Below are 23316 nucleotides of genomic sequence, written 5' to 3'. Positions count from 1 at the left end.
GACCATCTGGACATTAGGCCCAAACTCCACAAATGAGCCCATGGTTACTAACTCCCTCGTCAGAAGCTGGGCTCAAGGGCCACCAGATTAGCCGAGCACGAGTCAAAGGGGTAAGGTACGATCCCGTGAGGCCCAAGCACATTTGGGCCTAAAGTTCCAACGCAACAGTGCGGTCCATGGCCTCAATCTAGGCCCACATGAATTGCAGGCCCAGGTGTTTTCACCTGATCCTTACTCGGGGACCTTTACCTAACAATGAAATAGGAACAACGTCCGAACATACCATCATTTGCATACCCGAAAGCGCCTAGAAGCACCGCCGCCGAGCAAGCTTTCTGGAGTAGGAATCAAGTTCCAAGGCCACTTTCACCATATCCCACTCCCACCTAAGTATCCACTTATGGTCGATAATGTTGAACCTCCTATTGCACTAACCATGGAGGTGATCATAGACTCTCCACTAACTTGGGGTATAAATATGAGAAATGAAAGAGAAAAAGGGGTTGGAAAAAGTTGGGAGAAAAGAGAGGAAAAAAAAAAAAAAAAGACAAAAAGTAGAAGGGAGTGAAGGAAGAGGGCAATAACGTAGAGAGAGAAAAGTGATTTCATTGAGTCTCTGCATCAATAATTACCCAAGGTAGGAAATCCAAACCCACCACACAAATAGATTGTGAGCCCAAGTGAGATTTCAGCCCGACAGCCACATTTTTGGCCTGCACAGTATTATTTAATGTACTAATCGAATTTTCCTTTAATAAAACAACCGCCCTCCCATAACTAGCTCACTTGGTGAAGGGAATGAACTTAGCCGAATCCTCTAAAAAAACCTTCCTGAGAAAAACCTACTATTGAATAATGCATCGTGGACATAGATTTTTATTTTTTATTTTTTTATATTAAACAGGGGAAGATTCGGTCATATTTTTATTTAGGAGGTTGAATTATGATATTGATATGCTGAGTTGAGAAAAATTCAAACCACATAATTATATACATTTACATGTGTATGCATTAATATAAAAAGAATATTAGATTAAGTCATAACTTATAAATGGGACCTCCATTTGAAACCTATTGAAAGATATCCCCGATAAATGGATTGATCATGTTTACTGTGAAACTAACCAATGTGCTGATGCATTGGTAAGACTTGAATCGGGAACTATCTCCTCTTTTGTAATATTTTTGGAACCACTAACTATGATGGAAAAACTTGTAGCATTTGATAAAGCTAGTATGTTATGTAACAGACTTATGACTTTATAATCTATGCATATCTTCTATTTATGCCCAAAAAAAAAAATTAGAGAACTTATTTTTATAAATTATTCATATGACACGAAAAGTAAAAAAATACAAGTTATTTGTCACACTTATAAACCAACTAGCTCTCAAGAATTAACCACATTACACTTCTTCCTAATCTCTCCCGAACTTCCTGTAAGCACATCAATGGCTCCCAACCTCTTCATCGATTGACCAAACTCCGTGAAAAAATCTTGAGAGTCAAGCAGCTCATCGACAGTATTGGTAGCTTCATTGTTGGTTAAAAGTGCAGCATCAGATTGGAAAAGACCTTGATTCAACTTCAAGTTTTTGAAGTAGTTGTTGTCAAAGGATAGGGGGCTTGCAGGATCCATTGGTATGATAGTTATGTTGTTTGAGAGGCTTTTGCATTGGGTTTTCAAGAAAGCAGCATAGGTAGAGTTTAGAGAAGGATCTGCATCATTTTTTCCTGTGAAATTGTATAACCTTTGGCTGAAGAAATTGCAATGCCCAACACCAATTGTGTGTCCACCTAACCAAAAATAATTTGTTAATCATTTGGACACAACTTAAGATATCATTTTGAAAGTAATAGATTGTTACTGCTTAAGACTAGCAATAGGGCTTATATATTTACATCAAAAGACTTTGATTTAGTGAAACAACTTTATCATATTACAAACTTATATAAAGCTTTTTTCCCCCATATAGAATCTTTACCTGATAAAACAACAAGATCATGAACTGTGAGGCTTTTGTTAGCAAAAGATTGTTTTAGGCTGCTGAAATTGAAGAATGGTGATGGGATGTTGTTGAGGGCATCTGAAATACGCGATATGCTTCCATCCCTCCTACCAGTAAGTACTTCCCAGATTGGCCTCTGAAACTGCAATCATTTCCGCAAGCATTTGATTACCTAATGCTAAATTCAAGATGTTGATGAAAAAAAAAAGGGAAAGGGAAAGAGCTTGGGGTATTGCATTTTGCTCGCAGAATTGATTTATAGGAACAATAAAGACGGTGTTATTTTGGTAATGGTGTGTGTATTTATACTTGAAAGAGTAACATAAACCAAGTGAAGGTGTAGAACTAGGAAAGGAGATTAGTTTCACTGTTCGGATTAAATTTTTACGAATCTAAAAGTATATTTAGTGTCACATTATTTAAAATGATAAATAACGTGATATTCTTTACACTGTTAGATGTTTGGAAATAAACTCTTAATCATGAAATGGACTTTTTCCGTTTCCATTCCATTTGAAATGGGAAGGAATTTGGTCAAAAACATCAACTTTACTGCCTTGGCATGGTTTTTCAAAATTCAGACATGACACATCCCACTAATGCTACTATTTTGTTTCCAAGTCACACTAAAATACTTCCAATACTTACTTGGTAGGAAACCGAGTCTCTAGCAGCCAAAGCAACGATATCTGCACAAGAAACTACTCCAGGACAGGTCTTCTCTAACTCTGTCTTCACCTCATCTATTACATCGAATCCTCCCAGAGATAGGTTTGGACTTGCCGCTTTCTCAACTTGGTTATTTGTTGTAGAGTCTAGCAATATAGAGGCATCGCAACCCTGATACATTATAACCATTCAAGACCTTAGATGTCTAGTAAACATATAACAGTGCATGTGTTTCATGTTTTGAGAAATGAATGTTAGCTATGAACGTTGTTGATATGACCTATGTTATGATTAGGATAATATCACTTCCATTTGAGTCTACCACTAACAATATTTTATTATGCGACAATCACAACAAGCTATGTCAATAGTTATAAAAAATGTTATATTCCTAAATATTGTAATTTTAAAGACATGAATGATAAGGAGGAATGTAATGCATGGAGAGGGATAGAGAGATAAAGATGTGAATTACCCTAACAAAACAATCATGAAAATGCATCCTCAGAAACTTGGCAGGCAAAGTTGAATTGCATGCCACACGTTTCCAAATGATTTCCTTCACAATGTCCTCAACCAGGGGACAACTATCCTTGTAAAAATGTTTTCTCAACTCCCCTCCATGACAAACTCCTAGAAGTGATCCAAAGACTACTATAGAGATCAAGAAGGAACTCAAATTAGTATTCATCTCTCTTTGTTTCTCTCTTTTCTCCACTACCTTGCTAATACACACATTGCATCCTTAAATAATAGTGGTAGTGGTCTTTTTTCTCAGAGTAAATAGTTCATTACAGGAAGGTAAAATTTATTTTAATAATGTTAAATCTTTAGTTGATGTTGAGATTTGAGAGAGAGAGAGAGAATCTTTGACTTGTCCTAACACTTTTTATATTTTTCTTTCTTTGTGTTAGACAAAGCAAATGGATGCTTTATTCTTGGAAATAAACATACACTAATATCTTCTGCATTAAATAAACAATTTGATTGGTAGGGGCCGTTTGAACCAATTATTCCTACCAAATGTTGAAATAAACACACACTAATTTTGTCGAATTTGTCGCATCCTCCATCGAGGTTAATTTCTTTGCTACTTGTACAAGGGATATAATGGCCTCTAAGCCCTTTCTTTTTCTCATGATGTGAAAGTTTCACAGAATCTAGACTATTCAAAGACTATTCTCTCGTTTCACCCAAAAAAAAAAAAAAGACTATTCTCTCATAAGACTTGTCAAATATTGCATTTCTTCCTATTTTTTCTTTTTTGCTTCTCTCTCTCTTCGTGCCCCATGATACATTATTAAATACAATATATAGTTAATTCACTACCATGCATAGTGTATACTATATAGTATATAGTACATTGCATGCATGCAAGGACCTACAATTTCCTTTTCTCTCTCCTTGTGCCCCATGGCCATGATACATATTTTAAGTACTATAGTTCATTACCATGCGTAGTATATATAGTACATATGTTGCATGCATGCGAGGACCCAATATTTCCTTTTTTCCATGACATTTCAATCTTAGTTGTACACTTAATTATCTGGGCCAGCTCAAAAGAAAATTGAATGCAGCAAAAGCTAACGGAAATGGCACGGTGTTGGAAATTAATGTATTAGATTGTCAACTTGAAATGTACGTTTGAACTGTTTAGATGTAACTTCTGTGAAAAGAGATAATGTAATTCATGAGTAGAGAAATTACTTGATGCCTGAAAATTATCGTTGTAGTTAAAATGAATCTCCATGATCGATATTCAGTCAGGAAGTATTTCTCCCATGATAGATCTTATATTAATAGGAACTTTATTGACATAGTAGGAAGCATATATAAAACTTTTTGGATTAAAGCCAATAACCTTGTACATAAGCCTTTCGGAGTTAATTTGCTATCTTTTATGATAAATTAAATTAATTGGTTGCACAGCTTACATAGACTATGGACACCAATGTAGTGCTGGTCATATTGATCATCGAATGATTAAATCAGTAAATATTCTTATTCTTTTTTTAAAGAAATTTTTTGGCAATTCAAATGTCATTCCTATAGGGGTTTTTCTTTCTTTGATGAGATCTCTTTGTGTAAATCTCTTGTGAGATCTAGAGGAGCTTTCCTTTACACAAAGTTTAAGGTTTTCAAGGTAGAGATAGTATCAACATCTTGATGATCAACTCGGTTGCTGCCATTGGAGCTTAAAGAATAACAAGCGTGGGTGCTTGTAGCTGATTGAAGAATCCAAGAAAGAAGGAATCTGTGGATTCGAAGCTTGCATGTGGTCGTGTCAGTAAGTTCTACTGGTGGGTAGCATTAAGAAGTTAGCGGGGAGCTTGTAAGTCCTTTTGTATGAACTTCGATTCTTTCGCATAGTGGATTCAGGTTTATCTTGAGTATAGCTAGGTCAAATCCTTCCCTGGTTTTTACCGTGTGGTTTCCTGGGTGATCATAAAATTGTGTCTTTTATATTTCCGCTGCTTTATATTCTTGATATGATTGTATGTTTGTGATAACCTAGACCTGCATAATTTGACTAAGTTAATCACTTGGCTAATTAACTAGGTTAATCTGATTGGTTTAAGGGGTCTAAAACTGTTCAGAATTTAAAGATGTCTTATTTGCTCATTCAAGTCTCTTCCCTCCTTATGATCAGACTCTTGGTGAAATTAATACAAGTTGCTTTCCAAGCCATCAAGCTTGTAGTCTACAACAAGTACTCATATGTTCTCTTTGAAGGTGATTCCAAAGGAATTATTAAGGCTTTACAGAAAATCAACTCATCTACTCGGTTCCTTACATCATTTCTCTTAGATGTCATAGTTGTTCATAGTTCTCTCTTTTGTTTAGTTTTTTCTTTTGTTTCTAGGGATGTTAATTTCCTTTTCCACAAATAGGCTCGTTAGCTTGCTTTTTGTATTTGGGATTGTACCATTTCCATCTCTTTTCTTCCCCCTAGGGTTTTTTTTTTTCCCAAAAATATTGAGATGAGTTAAGTCCTTCCTTTTGCTCTCTTTCTATATATTTATCATTATTCATCAACCAAAAAAAAAAGTCATAAATTTTATATATAAAAATAATAATTTTTTTAAAAGAACTTATTTTTATAATTTTTTATGACCATACACGTAGGGATAAGGGGCCCAAGAATATATGTTAGATCTTGGACATTGTCTAAGGACGCTTAGTGGTCCGAGGATAGATAAACAGTAATGAAAATATAAGACTCATAATTCCACGAGCAAGTTACAAGTGAGAAGGCCAAGGAGGAGTATCTCCTCGGCTAAACGAAGCAAAGATCAGAAGGTGTGTTCAGTCATCTAGAATAACATTCCAGGAAATTCTTTTGATAAGAATATGCATTATGAACATATAGGGCAAATGGGAGCTATGAAATATCTAAGAGAAAGCTACTACCATCGCATTGAATGCTCTGTAACTAACTCTCTGACCACATTAATAAGAAAGTGATATCTGAACAGTACTTTTCAACCTTACAGCTACTCCCAAAAACTTCAGGAAGGTACTGATGGAACAAGAATCAATACTAACAATCTAATGTATACGTGAAGGGTAGAGATAAAAGAAATAAGAGAGTATAAAATAAAGGGGAGACCCAGATGGAAGAGGATCAGAGAATTGAGAGAGAAATACTGTAGCAATAAAAACTGTACATGTAATTAACTTCAAGAATTATATACAAGAACTGATCTCCTCGGACTGTGTTGAGGACGATTTTCTTTAGATAAAACCAGCCTATTTTTACTTTATTGTCATTTAAATCCATTATAATTGCTACCCAACTCATTAAAGCTTAGTTTTCCAACCCACTCTTTACAAATTCATTGTATTAGGCTCTATGGGCCTAGATCCTTTAAACTTTTGGGCTTAGGACTCAAGTTACGTCCTTACAATTGGCGCCGTCTGATGGCCTAGGAGCAGGTTCTATAGATTCCTTTAAGGAACTCACCCGGTCGTTTGGATCTCACTTTATTACATGCAGTAGGGTTCCTCGGCCTTTAGATTCCCTGTTGTCTATGACCATGTTAGAAGGGGAGACCCTGAAAACATACTCAGATAGGTACTGGGAGATATTCAATGAGATAGATGGTGACTTTGATGATGTAGCCATAAGAACTTTCAAGGTCGCCCTACCTGCTGAGCATGGTTTAATGAAGTCTTTGATTGGGAAACCTGCTAACAGTGTACGTCAACTCATGGACCGAATTGATAAGTATAAGCGGGTCGAGGAAGACCAACAACAAGGGAAGGGGAAGGTTAAGGTTATCCCTCAAGAAATGAGGGATTTCAAGTCGGACCGATACAAAAATAACCGGCCCTGAAGAGACTTTATTAAGTAATTAGGGTCTACCACTGCTCAAATAGTTAACACTGTGTTCCAAGAACAAGTACACCAAGTCTTGGAGAAAATCAAGGACAACCCATTCTTTAAATGGACAAATAAGATTAGAGGTGACCCCATGAAACGTAATCATAGCCTTCATTGCGAATACCACCAAGACCGAAGGCACACCATAGAGGATTGTAGAACTTTGTGGAATCACTTGGAGTAGCTGGTCTGAGAAAGGAGGTTAAAGAAATTTTTGCATCATCCCAGTGGATAAAGGGGCCAGGCAGGATTGGAACCTCGGAAAGATGCTTCTTCTAGAGCCCCTTTGGGCAAAATTAATGTCATCCTTGCTGCTCCTGGGAGGACTGGTTCTCCTCCATTCAGGGTGATGTATGTGGCTCGACCACCTGCCGAGAACTCTAGCCATGAGCCGAAAAGAGCTAAGACAAAAATCCGACCAGTGTTGAGCTTCTCGAATAAGGATAAGATTGGAATCATACAACTACATGATGACACCCTAGTGGTCACCCTTAGGATAGGGGGTATGATGTGAAAAGGGTGTTGGTGGATCAGGGTAGCAAGGCAAAGATTATATATTCTGATTTGTACAATGGGCTAAATTTGAAACTAGAGGATTTGACAGGTTATGATTCAACTCTATTGGGCTTTGATGGGAAGGTTGTTATTCCAAAGAGTCAGATTATACTACCCGTGCAGGTAGGCTCGGAGATAGTGGAGGTGGATTTTATTGTGGTGGATATTTATTCTCCCTGCACAATCATTGTAGCACGGCCTTGGCTACATGCCCTGGGGGCTGTTTCTTCCACCCTCCACTTAAATGTGAAATATTCGTACCGAGATCAGATTGAAGAGCTGGTTAGGAGCCAGTTCGTGGCTAGACAATGCTTGGTAGCCACAATTATGAATCAGCTTGAAATCAGGTCCTCGACCTCTACTGATAAGGGTTTATAGCAATCAAGGACTCCGGTGTTACCTGTGGATGAGACAGCTGAGGGGGCGAAGTGTGAGGGTTTAGAGAAGATTGTTGTAGATGATGATTGGGAAAAGTTTTTTCAGGTTGGAGCTCAGCTGCTTCCTTAGGAGAAGGAAGAGCTAATAAAGTTTCTCAAGAGGAATATTGACGTATTCGCATAGAGTGCTTACGAAACTCCTGGGGTGGATCCAAACTTCATTTGTCATCATTTGAATGTCAATCCATTTGTCACCCCCCAAAAAGCCACCACTTCGGCGTTCATCTAAAGACCATTCTAATGCTACTAAAGACAAGGTGATAAAACTTAAGTAGGCTAGGCTATTAAAGAGATGTCTTACCCTGAGTGGCTAGCCAATACTATAGTGGTGAAAAAGAAAAATGGGAAGTGGCGAGTGTGTGTGGACTTCACAGATTTGAATAAAGCCTGTCCAAAAGACCTTTTCCCTATGCCTCAGATAGACTAGCTAGTGGATGCAACTGTAAGCCATCCTTAGATGAGCTTTTTGGATACCTTCTAGGGATACCATCAAACACCACTGGCCCTAGGTGATCAAGAGAAAACAGATTTTGTCACACCTACTGAAAATTACCACTACAAGATGATCCCTTTTGATTTAAAGAATGCAGGGTCTGCCTATAAGAGGATGATGACTAGGATGTTTGAGCCATAATTGGGTAAGAATATTGAGGTTTATATAGATGATATAATGGTGAAGAGTAAAGTAGTGTTCGAGCATATGGGAGACCTCAAGGATATATTTGAAATATTGAAGAAACACAAACTGTGCCTTAATGCTTCCAAATGCTCATTTGGCGTGGGATTAGGCAAATTTCTAGGCTATATGACCACTCATCGTGGAATTGAGGTCAACCCTGATCAAGTTAAGGTAATTAACAGTCTACAACCACCTCGAAACCCTAAAGAAGTCCAAAAGCCAACTGGAATGATTGCTGCCCTAAACCGATTTATCTCTCGGTCAGCGAACAGATGCAGACCCTTCTTCCAGATGTTGAATAATTGGAAGGGATTTGAGTGAACTGAGAAGTGTGCCTTGGCCTTCCATCAGATTAAAGAATACCTTTCTTGGCCACCTATCATGTTCAAGCTCGAAATGGATGAGGACTTGTTTGCTTACATTGCTATGGCTTTCCATACTGTAAGCTTGATGCAGATATGAATTGACAATGGTGTGCAAAGGCTAGTTTACTATGTAAGCAAGTCATTGCATGAAGCATAAGTTCGTTATTTACCATTGGAAAAGGCCATTTTGGTAGTAATACATCCTACATGTAAACTCCCTTACTACTTTCAATCCCACACAGTTGTTGTTTTAACCCAACTTCCTCTCCGATCACTACTTCGAAGTGCTGATTTCACAGGGAGGATTGCCAAATGGGGTACAATCCTAGGCGCTTTTGATATTAAGTATATGCCTCGCACCTCTATTAAGGTCCAGGTCCTCGCAGATTTGGTGGTGGAGTTTGTTGAATCCTCATTAGAAGAAGAGGTACAAAAGCAGGGCATGGATGGAAAATTATTTGGCATGATCTCCTTGCAAGAACCTTTATCCTGTAGGGTATATGTTGATGGTGCAGCGAATCAAAGGGGATCTGAAGTGGGATTAGTTTTAACATCTCCTAAGAAGATCATTATTGAGAAATCCTTAAGACTAGACTTCTCGACCACAAATAATGAGGCGGAGTATAAGGCTCTATTGGTCAAGATGACCATGGTTGAAAAAATGGGAGAAAAGGTAGTAGAGATATTCTCAGATTCAAGATTGATCGTAGGTCAGGTGAAGGGAGAGTTAGAGGCCAAGGATGGGAGAATGCAAAAGTATTTAAATTAGGTTAGACACTTGCAGTCAGGGTTTGAGTCTTTCAACTTGCTGCATATCCCTAGGAGTGGAAACACACGCTGATTCTTTGGCCACTCTTGCAACCTCCTCAACACAAGGCTTACCTCGGGTTATCCTTGTTGAAGACTTGTGTAAGCCTACTGAGATGAAAAGAGAGGTGATCCATATTCATCAAATTAGAATGGTACCTAGCTGGATGGACTCTATCGTGCTATTCCTTAAAGATGATATCTTGCCTGAGGGGAAGTCCGAGGCGAACAAAATACAAAGAAAAGCTCTTCGGTTTTGGCTGTCTGAGGACCAAAAGTTATACAAGCGCTCTTTTTCTGGCTATATTTATTATGCATACACCTTGAGGCATCAGAGCTACTTCTAGAAGAGTTACATGAAGGGATTTGTGGAAACCATACAGGAGACAGATCTTTGTCTCATAGAGCCCTCACTCAAGGATATTGGTGGCTGAACATGCAGAAAGAAGCACAAGAATATATGAAGAAGTGCGACGAGTGCCAAAGATTTGCCCCAAAAATTCATCAACCAGGGGGTATCCTTAATCCTCTGTCTAGCCCTTGGCCTTTTGCTTAGTAGGACTTAGATATTGTAGGGTCTTTCCCTAAGGCAGCAAGAAATAGGAGATGGCTGCTAGTCGGCACAGATTACTTCACCAAATGGGTTAAAGCTAAACCATTGGCAAATATCAGGGATGTGGATGCTTAAAGATTTGTGTGGAAAAACATTGTCACTCGATTTTGGCTTCCCCATACCCTTATCTCGAACATTGGCCTTTCAATTTGATAGCAAAGCTTTCAGGAGATACTATTATGACTTGGGAATTACGAATAGGTATTCCACCCTGGCTTATCCACAGCGGAATGGACAAACTGAAGCTGTCAATAAGGTCATAGTGAATGGACTTAAGAAAAGATTGGATGAGGCAAAGGGAAAATTGGTGGAAGAGCTGCCATTCATCCTTTGAACATATCGGACTACACCTCATAGGTCAACAGGGGAGACCCCCTTCTCAATGACTTATGGTGCCGAAGTTGTGATTCCTTTGGAAACCGGATTCCCAACACTGAGAACGAGTTCTTTCACTCCGGCAACAATAATGGGTTATTAGAGAAGAGTCTAGATCTAATTGAAGAGCGAAGTGAAAATTTCATGGTTCAATTGGCGTATTATCAACATAAGCTCAAGTAAGGATATGACGCCAATGTGAGGCTAAGGCCATTAGCACCTGGAGACTTGGTGTTGAGAAAGGTTTTTGGTACTACAAAGAACCTAGCATGGGGAAAATTAGGGCCCAACTGGGAAGGGTTGTATCGCATCACCTCGATGGCTGGAATAGGTGCATATTATCTGGAAGATATAGATAAAAATTTTGTACCACGCCCCTAGAATATAAATAACCTACAAAGGTATTATTATTAATGAAAGCTTTTTCTGCCATACTTTCGTTTATAACATTATGCGTTATACTTCTTGTCTGCTAAGTGTTAAACAGAATCTTGGTCATATTTGGATCCTCGGACTACATGCCTTAGGTAAATTAATACTTCACATTACTTCTACTAAGTATTAAACAGAACCTTAGTCATGCCTGATTCCTCGAACCACATACTTTGGATAAATTAATACTTCCAATTATTCTTCTAAGTATTAAACAGAGCATTGGTCATGCCTGGATCCTCGAACCATATGCATTGGGTAAATTAATACTTCACAATATTTTTATAAGTGTTAAACAGAACATTGGTTATGCCTAGATCCTCGAACCACATGCCTTAGGTAAATTAATATTTCACATTATTTTTCTAAGTATTAAACAAAACCTTGGTCATGCCTGGATCCTCGAACTACATGTCTTGGGTAAATTAATACTTCACAGTATTGTTCTAAGTGTTAAACAAAACTTTGGTCATGCTTGGCTCCTCGAACCACATGCCTTGGGTAAATTAATACTTCACAATATTTTTCTAAGTATTAAATAGAACCTTGGTCATGCCTAGATCCTCAGACCACATATCTTATGTAAATTAATAATTCACAATATTTTTCTAAATGTTAAATAGAACATTGGCCATGCCTGGATTCTCGGACCACATGTCTTGGGTAAATTAATACTTCACAGTATTTTTCTAAGTATTGAATAGAACCTTGGTCATGCCTGAATCCTCAGACCACATGCCTTGAGTGAATTAATACTTCAGAGTATTTTTCTAAGTGTTAAACAGAACATTGGTTGTGGTTGGCACCGCATACCACATGCCTTGGATAAAGTGATACTTCTCATTATTTATCTAAGGGTTATGTTTCTCTTTAAAAACTTGGAATATCCCCTATTAATTGCACAGGTTTCAGTACCAGCACATAGCCATTCTTCTCACTATTTATACACATTTAATTTATTTGAATTAGTAACAATTCATTACTGTTAGCTTTTGTTAAAGTCTGAGTGTTCATCCTTAAAGGCATCATCGATCTCAAGTCTCATCAGTAGGCAAAATGATAACTACACCAATCATGGATAAATATTGCAAGGAAAATAACGATTCATGAAGCAAAAATTGATATATTTTCATTAAACAAAGGAAAAGGGGTAGATTATAAACAGTGGCAAACTGCCACAACAAAGAAAAAAAGAAAAGTACAAAAAAAATAAAGGAAAATATCCTAAAACTACGCCTTGGTACGAGAAGGGTCATCCTTGGGGTCAGCTGCCTTGGACTTGGACTCAACATCCTTGGCTTTGGAGACAGCATCCTTGACCATGAAAGTAGCCTTGGTACCCTTAGCCTCTGGTAGGGACTTGACCTCCTTGCCCTTACCTTTGTCCTCGAGCCGAGGATCCTCCTAGCCAGCCTCTTTGCCCTTGGCCACCTCAGCCTCCTGGCCTTGATCACTAGCCTTGCCAGACCCCTTGGAGACTTTAGGAAGAGGTAGAGTGGCCTGGGTAGTAGAGGGCTACTCAGAAGGGGGAAGGGCAAGAGCAGTGGGAGGAAGGAGCACTACTGGAACTTCTCGAATGTCTTCTAGGTAGAATATGTTCTCAGCGTTCCTCCACTCGGAGGCAGTAGGGACTCCTGCTCAATTGAGCGCCTCCACCTACACCTCTTTACAATAGTCCCTGCACACCTCCACCAACTCCTTTGCCAGCTAGATTTCAATCTCCTACACCCTACGTTCATAGGAGGCCTACTTTGAAGCCTCAGCAGCTTCCTTGGCCGTTCGAGCTGCTTCCTCGGCCTTCTGCAACTCTGCCTTTAACTTCAGGACCAGTTGTTTCTAGGTGGCTAACTCTATCTCAGTATGGTAAAGCTTTTTACGTTGGTCTTCAACCTGGTCCTAGGCATTTTGCAAATTGGTCTCAACACTCCTCCACGCCTTCTCCTCAGCTGCTAGCTTGGTGGTAAGTTCCTGGTTCTTCTGTTTGGCACCGCCTAAGGCCCTATCGATCTCGACGTGGAGGTTGGCCAAAAAAAAAAAAAAAAAAAAAAAAAAGAAGAAAGGAAACCATCCTTGGTAAAGTATGCCAAGGAGCTCACCAGGGCCAAGTCCCTCTTCAGGGACAGGAAAAGCTCTGGTTGCCTCATATGCTTCAAGGCATCCATGTCCTTGGGAAGAAGGAGAGGACACTTTAGAGCCTCAGCCATGTGGTAGGAGTGGCCTCTCTGGAACTGCCTGATGGAGGAGTTCCAAAGCACTGTCGTGCCATCCAACTCTAACCAAGGATTCCAAGTTGGATGGCACACGTCAGTCGAGTGCTCGGCCTCTTTACTTTCCACTAAGGTGGCCCACCGTCTGTCTTTGGCTATCTTTTACTGTTTGGGCTCCTTTTGGGGGACCACCTCCCCCTCCTCAACAATCTACTTCTCCTTCCTTTTCTTATTTAAGTTGGGAATGGGAAGCAGGCTAACTATAGAAAGATAAGGGGGAAAGGGAAGAGCAGGGATTGGTTAAGACTTTGAGGCATCCTTGGATGAGGACCCCTTAAATCTACCCATCTAAATAAGCTAAAGGGAAGTGAGGGAAATGTTTTTGAAAATGGAGTGAAGATTAGAAGGCCGAGGAGACTAGCCGATAAGAAAAGAATCTAGGAGTCTGAAAACTTACCAGAATAAGAACAAGTAACACTTCAGGAGCTTCTTGAGAGTTGGGAGACTTGGGTAGTCTTGAAAGCCTGAGAGTTTGAGAAGTCTTAAGAATTTGCAAATTTGTGAAGTGGAAAAAATAAACCCACCAGGCACCTTATATCGGAGGCAGAATTAAGTGGGAGTTATCCCACTCAAAATTTGAGGAGAAATGTTAGCCGTAAGATCTATATCTCACTGTAAGATGCAAGGAACAAAGCGCCGCTTGTAGCATTTAATGAGACATAGCGGGCTTTGAAGCGTCAGGAACAATTGCGGGACACGTGAAGCAACATTCTCACGTGTGAAAATCAAAGAAACATATGGAGTTAATTATCCAAAGTCAAAACCCCATTTTTTCTCCTTGGACAAGAGGGGAAAAACCAGAGTTTTGAAGGGCTATTATAGGGATAAGGGGCCCAAGAATATATGTTGGGCATTGGGCCTTGTCTAAGGACGTTTAGTGGTCCGATGACAGATAAACAATAATGAAGATGTAAGACTCAAAACTCCACAAGTAAGTTACAAGTGAGAAGGCTGGGGAGGGTAGGCCAAGAAGGAGTATCTCCTCAGCTAAATAAAGCAAAGATTAGAAGGTGTGTTCTGTCATCCAAAGTAACATTCCAAGAAATTCTATTGATAAGGATATGCATTATGAACGTACAGGGCAAATGGGATCTGTGAAATATCTAAGAGAAAACTGCTACCACAACATTGAATACTCTGTAGCTAACTCTTTGGCTGCATTAATGAGGAAGTGATATCTGAATGGTAACTTTCAGCCTTACAGCCACTCTTAAATACTTCAGAAAGGTGCTGATGGAACAAGTATCAATACTAGCAATCTAATGTACATGTGGAGGCTGGAGATAAAAGAAATAAGAGAGTATAAAATAGAGGGGAGACCTAGATGGAAGAAGATCGGAGAATTGAGAGAGAAATACTGTAGCAATAAAACTATACTTGTAATCAACTTCAAGAATTATATACAAGAACTGATCTTTTCGAACTGTGCCGATGACGATTTTCTTTAGATAAAACCAGTCTATTTTTACTTTATTATCATTTGGATCCACTATCATTGCTACCCAACTCATTAGAGCCTAGTTTTCCAACCCACTCTCTATAAATTCATTGTATTGGACTCTTTGGGCCTAGATCCTTTTAACTTTTGGACTTAGGACTCAAGTTGCGTCCTTACAATACACAAGTTACCTTATTTGCCATAGACATATTAAAAAAATATATTTTATAATAATTTTATAATATCTCTCTTATGTTTTATCATTTATAAGATTAAATATCCCATGTTTAGATATTTATTTAAATAAAATTAAACATTTTGGAATTTCTATCAACCATTAAAAAACAATTGGAAAATCATCAATAATAAAAACAACAACAACAAAATTTTAGTCCCAAATAAAAATACATCTATACTTCCATATCTTATACGTCAACAAATCAAACTTATATTCATGAGTCATAAGCAAATAAAAACAAATTTTCAAATAGACACAATCAAGTCCTCAAAGGTCAAAGCCACAAATGATTTAAAGTTAAAAGGTGCAAGAAATTTTTTTATTATGATTAAAAATTCTATATTTGGACTAACAACCAAAACTCATTTGTCAAAAAAGGAAAAATCTGAGAAAAGTATTCTAAAAATTTCAAAAATTAGCCTTTTTTTGTGTCAAAAGAGGGAGAGTTTTAAAAAAAGAAGAAACATTATTCTAAGAGCATCCACATCCGAATGTTATATCTCATCTTATTTTACCATTTCAAAAAGTTACTTTATCAATTATACCATACCATTTTACATTACACCCAACATCCCAACTTCTATTTTCCTATTCTACTCATTAAAATAATATTTCTACACAATAAAATAATATATCCCACAATAACCTTCATTTACACTATAACACATTATTTATTCTTTCTCTCTCTTTATTTATGTTCAACAACCACAGTCATCACCACCACCGCACTACCCACACCTGACACCACCACCACCACCACCACCACCACCAACCCATAATTTACTGTCAACACCAAAAAAAAAAAAAAAAAAAAAAACCAGGCAGCAAACCCACGCCGCCAAACCTAAAACCCACTCCAACGGAGCCACAGACACCCACCATCGGCCCACCAGCCATAACCACAAACCCCAGTAGCTAAACCAAAAAAAAAAAAAAAAAAAAAAAAACAATCCAACGCCAACACAGCACCACCAACACAACACAGCCACCACCAACAAACCTATAGCCACCATCCACCACCACCATCCAGCTTCTCAATCAGACCACCCACCTCTGCTGAGAAAAATCCATAGCAAAATCCGGCCAAATCAAAATCAAAATCAAAATCCAAAATCCAAAATCCAAAATCAAACCCATCTAGTCTCACCAAACCCATATGTTCATCCCAAACCCATCGCTGTCGCCGTCGCCCGTTGCCATCTCTATTCATCCTAAACCCGTCATCGTCATCGTCATCATCATCATCTTCACCGAAACCCACTACCAAACAAACTCGGCAAACACTGAAACCCATCGTCAAACCCATTGGAACAAATCCCCCAACCCTTCGGAAAAATCACAACCAACGAACCTCCATGCCGTTGAAGAAGAGAAAGTAGAAAGAAAGAAAGAAAGATTATGATCTATAGAGAGAGGAGAGAGAAGACCAAACTGATTAAAATATTTTTTTTATTTTTACCATTCAACTACAGTGCGATTCTAAATGTAGAATCGCACTGTAGCAAAATTGTATTTTTTTTTTACAATACTTGCATTTTACAATGCCTGATGGAGTGGGTTTTTGGGTTTGAATGGTAAAAGCAGCTTTCATTTTGGCATTTAACCTTCCTATTGCTGATGCTCTAACGTTATTGTGAGCAAATCCTATCCCAATTGTATATTATGATCATTAGAGACTATAGAAGCATTAAATTTTTTTTAGGGCCTGTTTGACCTAGCTTATAAGTCAGCTTATTTGATTTATGTATAATTATTAGAAACTCACTTTTTTTTATGACAATTTATATTTTAGCAAAATAAGATAATGAAAAAAAAAAAAAAAAAAAAAACTCATCCAAATCACTATTAAAGTTACATATATATATATATATACCCCAATTTGTACCAGTAAATATGCCAAAGCAATATTTAGATAGGTCCATGAAAATAACTAAGCAATTACTTCGATATGTCTCTCTCAATCCAAACTTGAAACATATTGAAAGTTCAAGAGATTGAATCTCTGAAAGATGAAAAAACAATCTTCCTTATTTACAGCTAATTGCTATTTACAAAGTTTTATCTTAAAATGTTTTAACTGTGTGCATGGATTGAGTTTAAGGGTGGCAAAGTAAGCCTAAACCCACTTGTCCACTCAAACCCACCAAATTATTAGTTGGGTTAAATGGACATCAACCCAATTAGACCTAGTGATTATTGGATTTTAACTAAAACCCATTGAGGCCCATTTAACCCAAAAACAATAAACCCAAAATTCAACCCAACCCTTCCCATAAAAAAATAAAATAAAAATAAAAACCCTCAGACGTTTCAGTGTTTTCATTTTCTTTCATTTTCTCAGCCTCCAATCACTTCTCTCTCTCCTCTTGCTTGCTCTCTCTTTCTCTCTCTAGATGTCACAAAGAACAATGAGGCACAACAAACACAGCACAAAGACCACCCATTTGACACCAAATCCAATGCCGAACCCAAACGGTCCCCTCTGGTTACTAAATTGGGAAATGGTGTTCCCCAAGGAGAGGTTGTAAAGCGCGCGCGCCACCGAATTGGAGAGCGTCGCATACGCATTGTGAATCTCTATGAAATCTCTGCCATCCGATTCGGAGTCCAACTCGATTTCTGGCTTGTCTTCGTCTTGGTGGTGTTGTTGGATCATGGCGTCCAAATGGTACATCTTGGCCAAGCTCTGGTATGCCGTCTTGATCTCCATCAACGAAGTCGTCCGCTCCACTCTAAGCACCTCATACAGACTCCTCGAATGCATTGGCACCGAGGAGGAATACGGCCTCGCCTCAATCGCCGTGGTAGCATACGCCTTGACTGACTGTTTGAGAGAGGAGAATCTGGTTTCCGACAAGGAATAGAAAGGTGCAGCGATGGGGAGGTTTAGAGTTGCAAACATTAAGAAAGGAAATTTGAGGGTTTAGGACTCTGTATAAGATTGAATGCGAAAGTAGTGATCCTGAGGACGCCAAGAAATTGATCGAAGAGATTGGAATTTTCTCGGGAAAGTTAGAGTGGGAAAAGGGAATCCAAGAAAGTGTTGGGTTTTCACTTTAATGGCATTTTGGTAATTTTGATAATTGAGTAATTGAGTGAGTTAGGGTTTACCCATAATAATTGGGTTGGGTTGGATTTGGGTTAGAAGTAATTAGTTAAATGGGTTTTAATGAATAAATGAGTTTTATATACCCTACCCAATTATGCCCACCTTAAACCCACCCATTTGACACCCTTAAGTTAGAGTAGGTTTAAAGAATCTAATTTTCAACTCAACCCAACCTCTTTGGGTTGAAAATCTCCAACCAACCCAACACAATAGCTCTAAAACCAACTCAACCCAATCCATTAGGTTGAGTTGCAAGCATTCTATCAAGCCTAAAAAAACATGGGAGAACTTCTTTGGCCCAAAACTTCTTAAAAGAATTAAAAATATATATACTCATACCTCAAGTCTCAACCATTCAAAACAATTAGGATTTATTTTGACCCATAGAGAACATTTTTTCCATACAAAAGGCATACTTTTCTAGGGAGGTCTTTTTTTCTTGAAAATAAAATTCCCAAAAGTGGTTCTTTTTCAAAGAGAAACTTTTCTGAAGGGGAAAAAAATCATAGAGAAGAATTCACGGTTTTAAAATCCAGACCGTTCATTGAATCATAAAAGATAAAAGTTTAAGATTTTTAAAGTTAGACAGAAATCAAACCGTGATGATATAATAATTAATTTAATATATAAATAAATAAAATAAAAATGTAAAATTAGCAATATTCAAAGATTAGGAAGATATTTCTTCTATTATTTCAATTGTTTTAGCACAATACTACAATATAACAATATTTCAAAAACTAATATCTCAACTAAAAATAGTCAGATTTTTTATTTATAATAAAAAAAAATACTCAGATTTCGATCTTAATAAATAAAAATCAATACTGATAGTTTAAATTTTAAAGTTATAAACATAAGAAACCTTTTCTTAACCAAAATATAATAATAATAATAATAATAACAATAATAATAATAATATAAAATATGCAATGCAATCCACTTTAAAATTTAAAAAACTAGAGCCCACTCACTCGTCCCAAGAGGAAAGTCTAATTTAACATATGCTATATTGTTTTTAAATCTATTACCCCCACTTCCCAAAGCTTTGGTGTCCTTCTCCCGAAATAAATATAAAACCCACCTGCTCCTTCTCACATGCTCAGAATTTTCCTTCCTCAACACTCTCTATCTCTCTCTCTCTCTCAGTCTCTCTTCTTCACCCCGAACATGACTACGACAGTCAAACTGCCCTCCGACCAAAATCAAGATCTTGCGATGGTAAGTTGTTTGCAGTAAAAGGAATGGAGTCAAGTTAGTCCATTCCTTGTCCAAACGGTCTTGACAGTTTGGACTTCCGGCGATACGAGCAAATAGATTACCAGTTATCTACAGAAAGGCCATATTTCCGCATCAGGTTCCCTTACCCACCTCCAGAAAAGTGTCCACCATTGCCAAGATCAACACACACGCCTGCCGGGAAGGCATGGACATTGCTTTTCTCGGCGAGTCTATAGTAAAGCTCACCTATAGTAGCACCAGCTTGAACCCATGCAGTTCTTTTTGCTATATCAATGTTTATAGAACGGAGATTGAACATGTCAAGGACAACAAATGGAACTTCTGATACGCATGAAATCGTGGCCACCGCTTTGGATTCTAGCTTGAAAGCCACGTTGTCTTGCACAAATTAGAGTGGATTGTATGTGGGATTCATGTTTGGCAGAGACAATAGCGAAAGGTTTTGGGGTTAAAGATGTCGAAAACCTGCGGTTTCTTATATAAGAGTGTAAAACTGAGAGAAAGGAGGAATTATTGGGGGTGTAGAAAACATCTGATATTGGGTATAAAGGTGAAGAATGGCCATGGGTTTCCTAGACATTCTCCTTCCTCTTTCTACTTTTTTAATTGAAAATCGGTTTTATATTATTCTTGTGATATTCACTTAGATATTTGATTCAAGCATCAAAGAACAAAATAAGCAATTTCTCATTGTCTGATGTGCCTTCCAAAATTATTTTTTTAATTTATTTTTTGATAATTTGATAGTTACAATAATAGAGAGGGGGGTTTAAAAAAAATTTCTTCTAATAAAGGAGAGTAGACCATACCATTGATTTGGGCTACAAGATTCTTATTAGCAAAATGACATGTTTATTTGAATTGAGTTTTCTATTATTTGAAGGATGCAAATTTATATTTATGATATTTTGCTCAAAGTCCTTAATATTTGGAAATTAAATGGTTGCACACTTGGACATTGTTAGAGTTGCATGTTATTTTCTATTTATAATTAGCAATCAGAATGTTTATTATAGATCTCATATATTATAGGACGAAGATTTTTTTTTTTTTTTTTTTTTTTTTTTTTTTTTTTTTTTTTTTTTTTTTTTTTTTTTTTTTGTTTTTTTTGTTTTTTGGTATAAACTTTGTGATAACACCTAATGCACGTGTTTTGGATGTTTCAAATAAAATTATGATATGCATACTAATCAAAGGTCCAATTTATCACAAAGTCTTATTTCGATCGTCTGCCTTTTATTTGTGTTCGATTATAATAAAATAAATAATAATAAAAAAACCATGTTCTGTTGAATCTTTTACATGTCCAATTAATGTGATTTTTGGTCATGGTATGTGTTCTTTAATGTTGTTCTAAATCCAATAGAACTTGATTTGAAATTGCGTAAATAAACTATAATAAAATGAAAGAAACAGTAGGTTGAGTAACGCAAAAAATTTATTAGATTGTGGCGCAATATTGTGGGATATTTTAAGGACAATTTTCAATAAATTTTAGGCTAAATAAAATATGCCGTTGAATGAAATTTGACCTAGTTTTTCAGTAAATCTTATCATGTATTATTCCGAATTTTCTTTTTGTTTCGTTATAAATTTTATGTATTATTCAGTGTATCAATACATTGCACTACCCTTGTCATTGTACTATTGGATGATTGGTCCAATTCTTCATGCTTACACAAAGGCATCCCATGTACAATATTCTTATGTAGATTAGTACCGACAAACATTCAATATTTTCATGACATTAAAGCTCAAGCTCTAAGAAAATTCTCTTCTTCTTCTTTTTTAGTGTCCTTCCTCATGACAGCACTGCTCTTAGACAATGTTCCTGACTTCATGTTAACATTTCAACCTATTTCTTGTGAGATCTAGGTTGTCCATGTATCGATTTGAGTCAGAAAACAGACGGGAAACCACCCAAATCGAGCGATCAGAGTATGAACCATAAAACATTGTCAGAATTAGCCAAAACAGCTTTCACAAGCGCCTACACATGCTAATTGAAGTTGAAGATACCATTTCAACCTATATTGTGTGTGGAACACGGTACAATAGAGAGCTTTATATAAGTTAAATATGTGTAAAGTACAAGTAATACGAGGATACTATATGTGCGTTTGGTTTCAAATTAAAAAACCTATTTATTTTATTATTCAGTTTATTTCTGCTACTATTTATGAGCCTCATTGCATTTTTTGGTATTATTTATGGATTCCACAGTACTATTTTAATTAACTTTTATCTTTATCTACAGTAATTTTAGCAAAAAGTTTTCAATTTCTACAAAATAAGTGAATCCCAAACAGAACCTACAAGCACAATATACTGAGTTAAGCAAGATTGACCTATATATTAACATTAGCCTATATGCCAACAAATAAAACTACACACATTTTACCATATGTCACAACTCGCAACCAGGTGCTACCAAGTTAGTCTCATCAAAGCACCACTTCACATGCCATATTAGCATCCCAAGCTATTGCTCATTAATGATTGACTTTGACTTTGATCAAAAGCAACTTACCTAGTTTTTTTTTTTTTTTTTTATTCTCTAAATGGGATAGAATGATATCTCTTATCTCATCCACATAGTTCTTGATGAGGATAATTACACTCTTTAGGCTCAAGCTATGGGTAGTTTCCTCAAAGACCGCATATTTTAGCTTTATGTCATTGGAAAGCATTAGGCTATCACTAAGAGAATGAGATTGATGATGACTTCACTATCTTGCCTTAAAGATTCGGAGACCACCAACCATCAAATTATCACCTAGCTCCCCACACACACTTCTTTTCCATCCATCAACATGGAATTTGGAGGTTATGACACAACTAAGAACTACGATGTTGTTAGAACTCTTAAAGCAACGGCATTAGTTTTTGCATAAGTTTGCAAAATAGAAAAAGATGTTAGTCTTACACATTTTAACCAAAAAACACTCATATTAGTGAGTGCATAAGTTTGTATATCCAAAATTGCAACAATAATTGTGCATATATTCACAGTTACTGTTCATTTGCAAATGATTTTTTGATTCTTTTTTTCTCTCACTTCGTTACTGACGTTCTTTCTCAACTTTCTCTTTCCCTTTTCGGAGTCCTCAACCTCAAAGGAAACTCTCTCTCTAGCAAAATCCTAGACCTCACTAGCCTCCTCAACCTCAAATCTCTCTTCCTTAACAACAACTTCTTCAGAAACTTCCCTGACTCAATCTCTAGTCTCCACCGCTTAAAAATCGTCGTCCTTGCCAGAAACCAAATCTCTGGTCAGATCCCAACCTCACTCCTCAGACTCCAGTGACTATACACACTGTATTTGCAGGACAATAACTTGACAAGTTCGTTTTGTCTTATAGAAGAAGAAGAATATTTGGGTATGATTTGTGTTATTTTGCTTGGTAATTTATAGAAGAAGAAGAAGATGATGATGGTGATGATGTGGTTTTGGTTTGGGATAAGAGAAGAAGAAGAAGCAGCAGCGGTGGAGTCGGCGAAGAGCAACAATGGCAGATGAGAGAGAGGTTTGAGAGGAGAGAGAGGTGAGAGGATCAGTGTGAGAAGTGAGAGTTATTTGAGAGTGAAATAATAATAATAAAATGAATAAAATGATTATTTGAATAAAGTAGAGTGTATAATATCTAATGTGTGTGTGTTTTGTAAAAGTGACGGTGTAAAATGGAAAAAGTA

The 23316-nt window shown here is 37.2% G+C and overlaps 2 protein-coding genes across 2 annotated transcripts; both read right to left on the bottom strand.

The window, feature by feature from the left end:
* Window positions 1-1303: 1303 nt before the first annotated feature.
* LOC112012719 (peroxidase 24) lies at window positions 1304-3421 on the bottom strand. The gene is made up of 4 exons (XM_024045111.2): window positions 3155-3421; window positions 2659-2850; window positions 1987-2152; window positions 1304-1798 (listed from the first exon to the last, which is right to left on the bottom strand). The coding sequence occupies exons 1-4, from the start codon at window positions 3368-3370 to the stop codon at window positions 1392-1394; spliced, it is 981 nt and encodes a 326-aa protein (XP_023900879.1). The 5' UTR covers window positions 3371-3421; the 3' UTR covers window positions 1304-1391.
* Window positions 3422-17661: 14240 nt separating this feature from the next.
* LOC112012727 (uncharacterized) lies at window positions 17662-18174 on the bottom strand. The gene has a single exon (XM_024045119.1). It carries the CDS (start codon window positions 18172-18174, stop codon window positions 17662-17664), a length of 513 nt encoding a protein of 170 aa, XP_023900887.1.
* Window positions 18175-23316: the final 5142 nt, after the last annotated feature.

The sequence above is a fragment of the Quercus suber genome, unplaced genomic scaffold (genome assembly GCF_002906115.3).
Source record: "Quercus suber isolate HL8 unplaced genomic scaffold, Cork oak 2.0 scaffold_8, whole genome shotgun sequence".
NCBI lineage: Eukaryota > Viridiplantae > Streptophyta > Magnoliopsida > Fagales > Fagaceae > Quercus > Quercus suber.
Note: the sequence above shows the minus strand (reverse complement) of the source record. Positions and strands in the feature narration are given on the sequence as shown.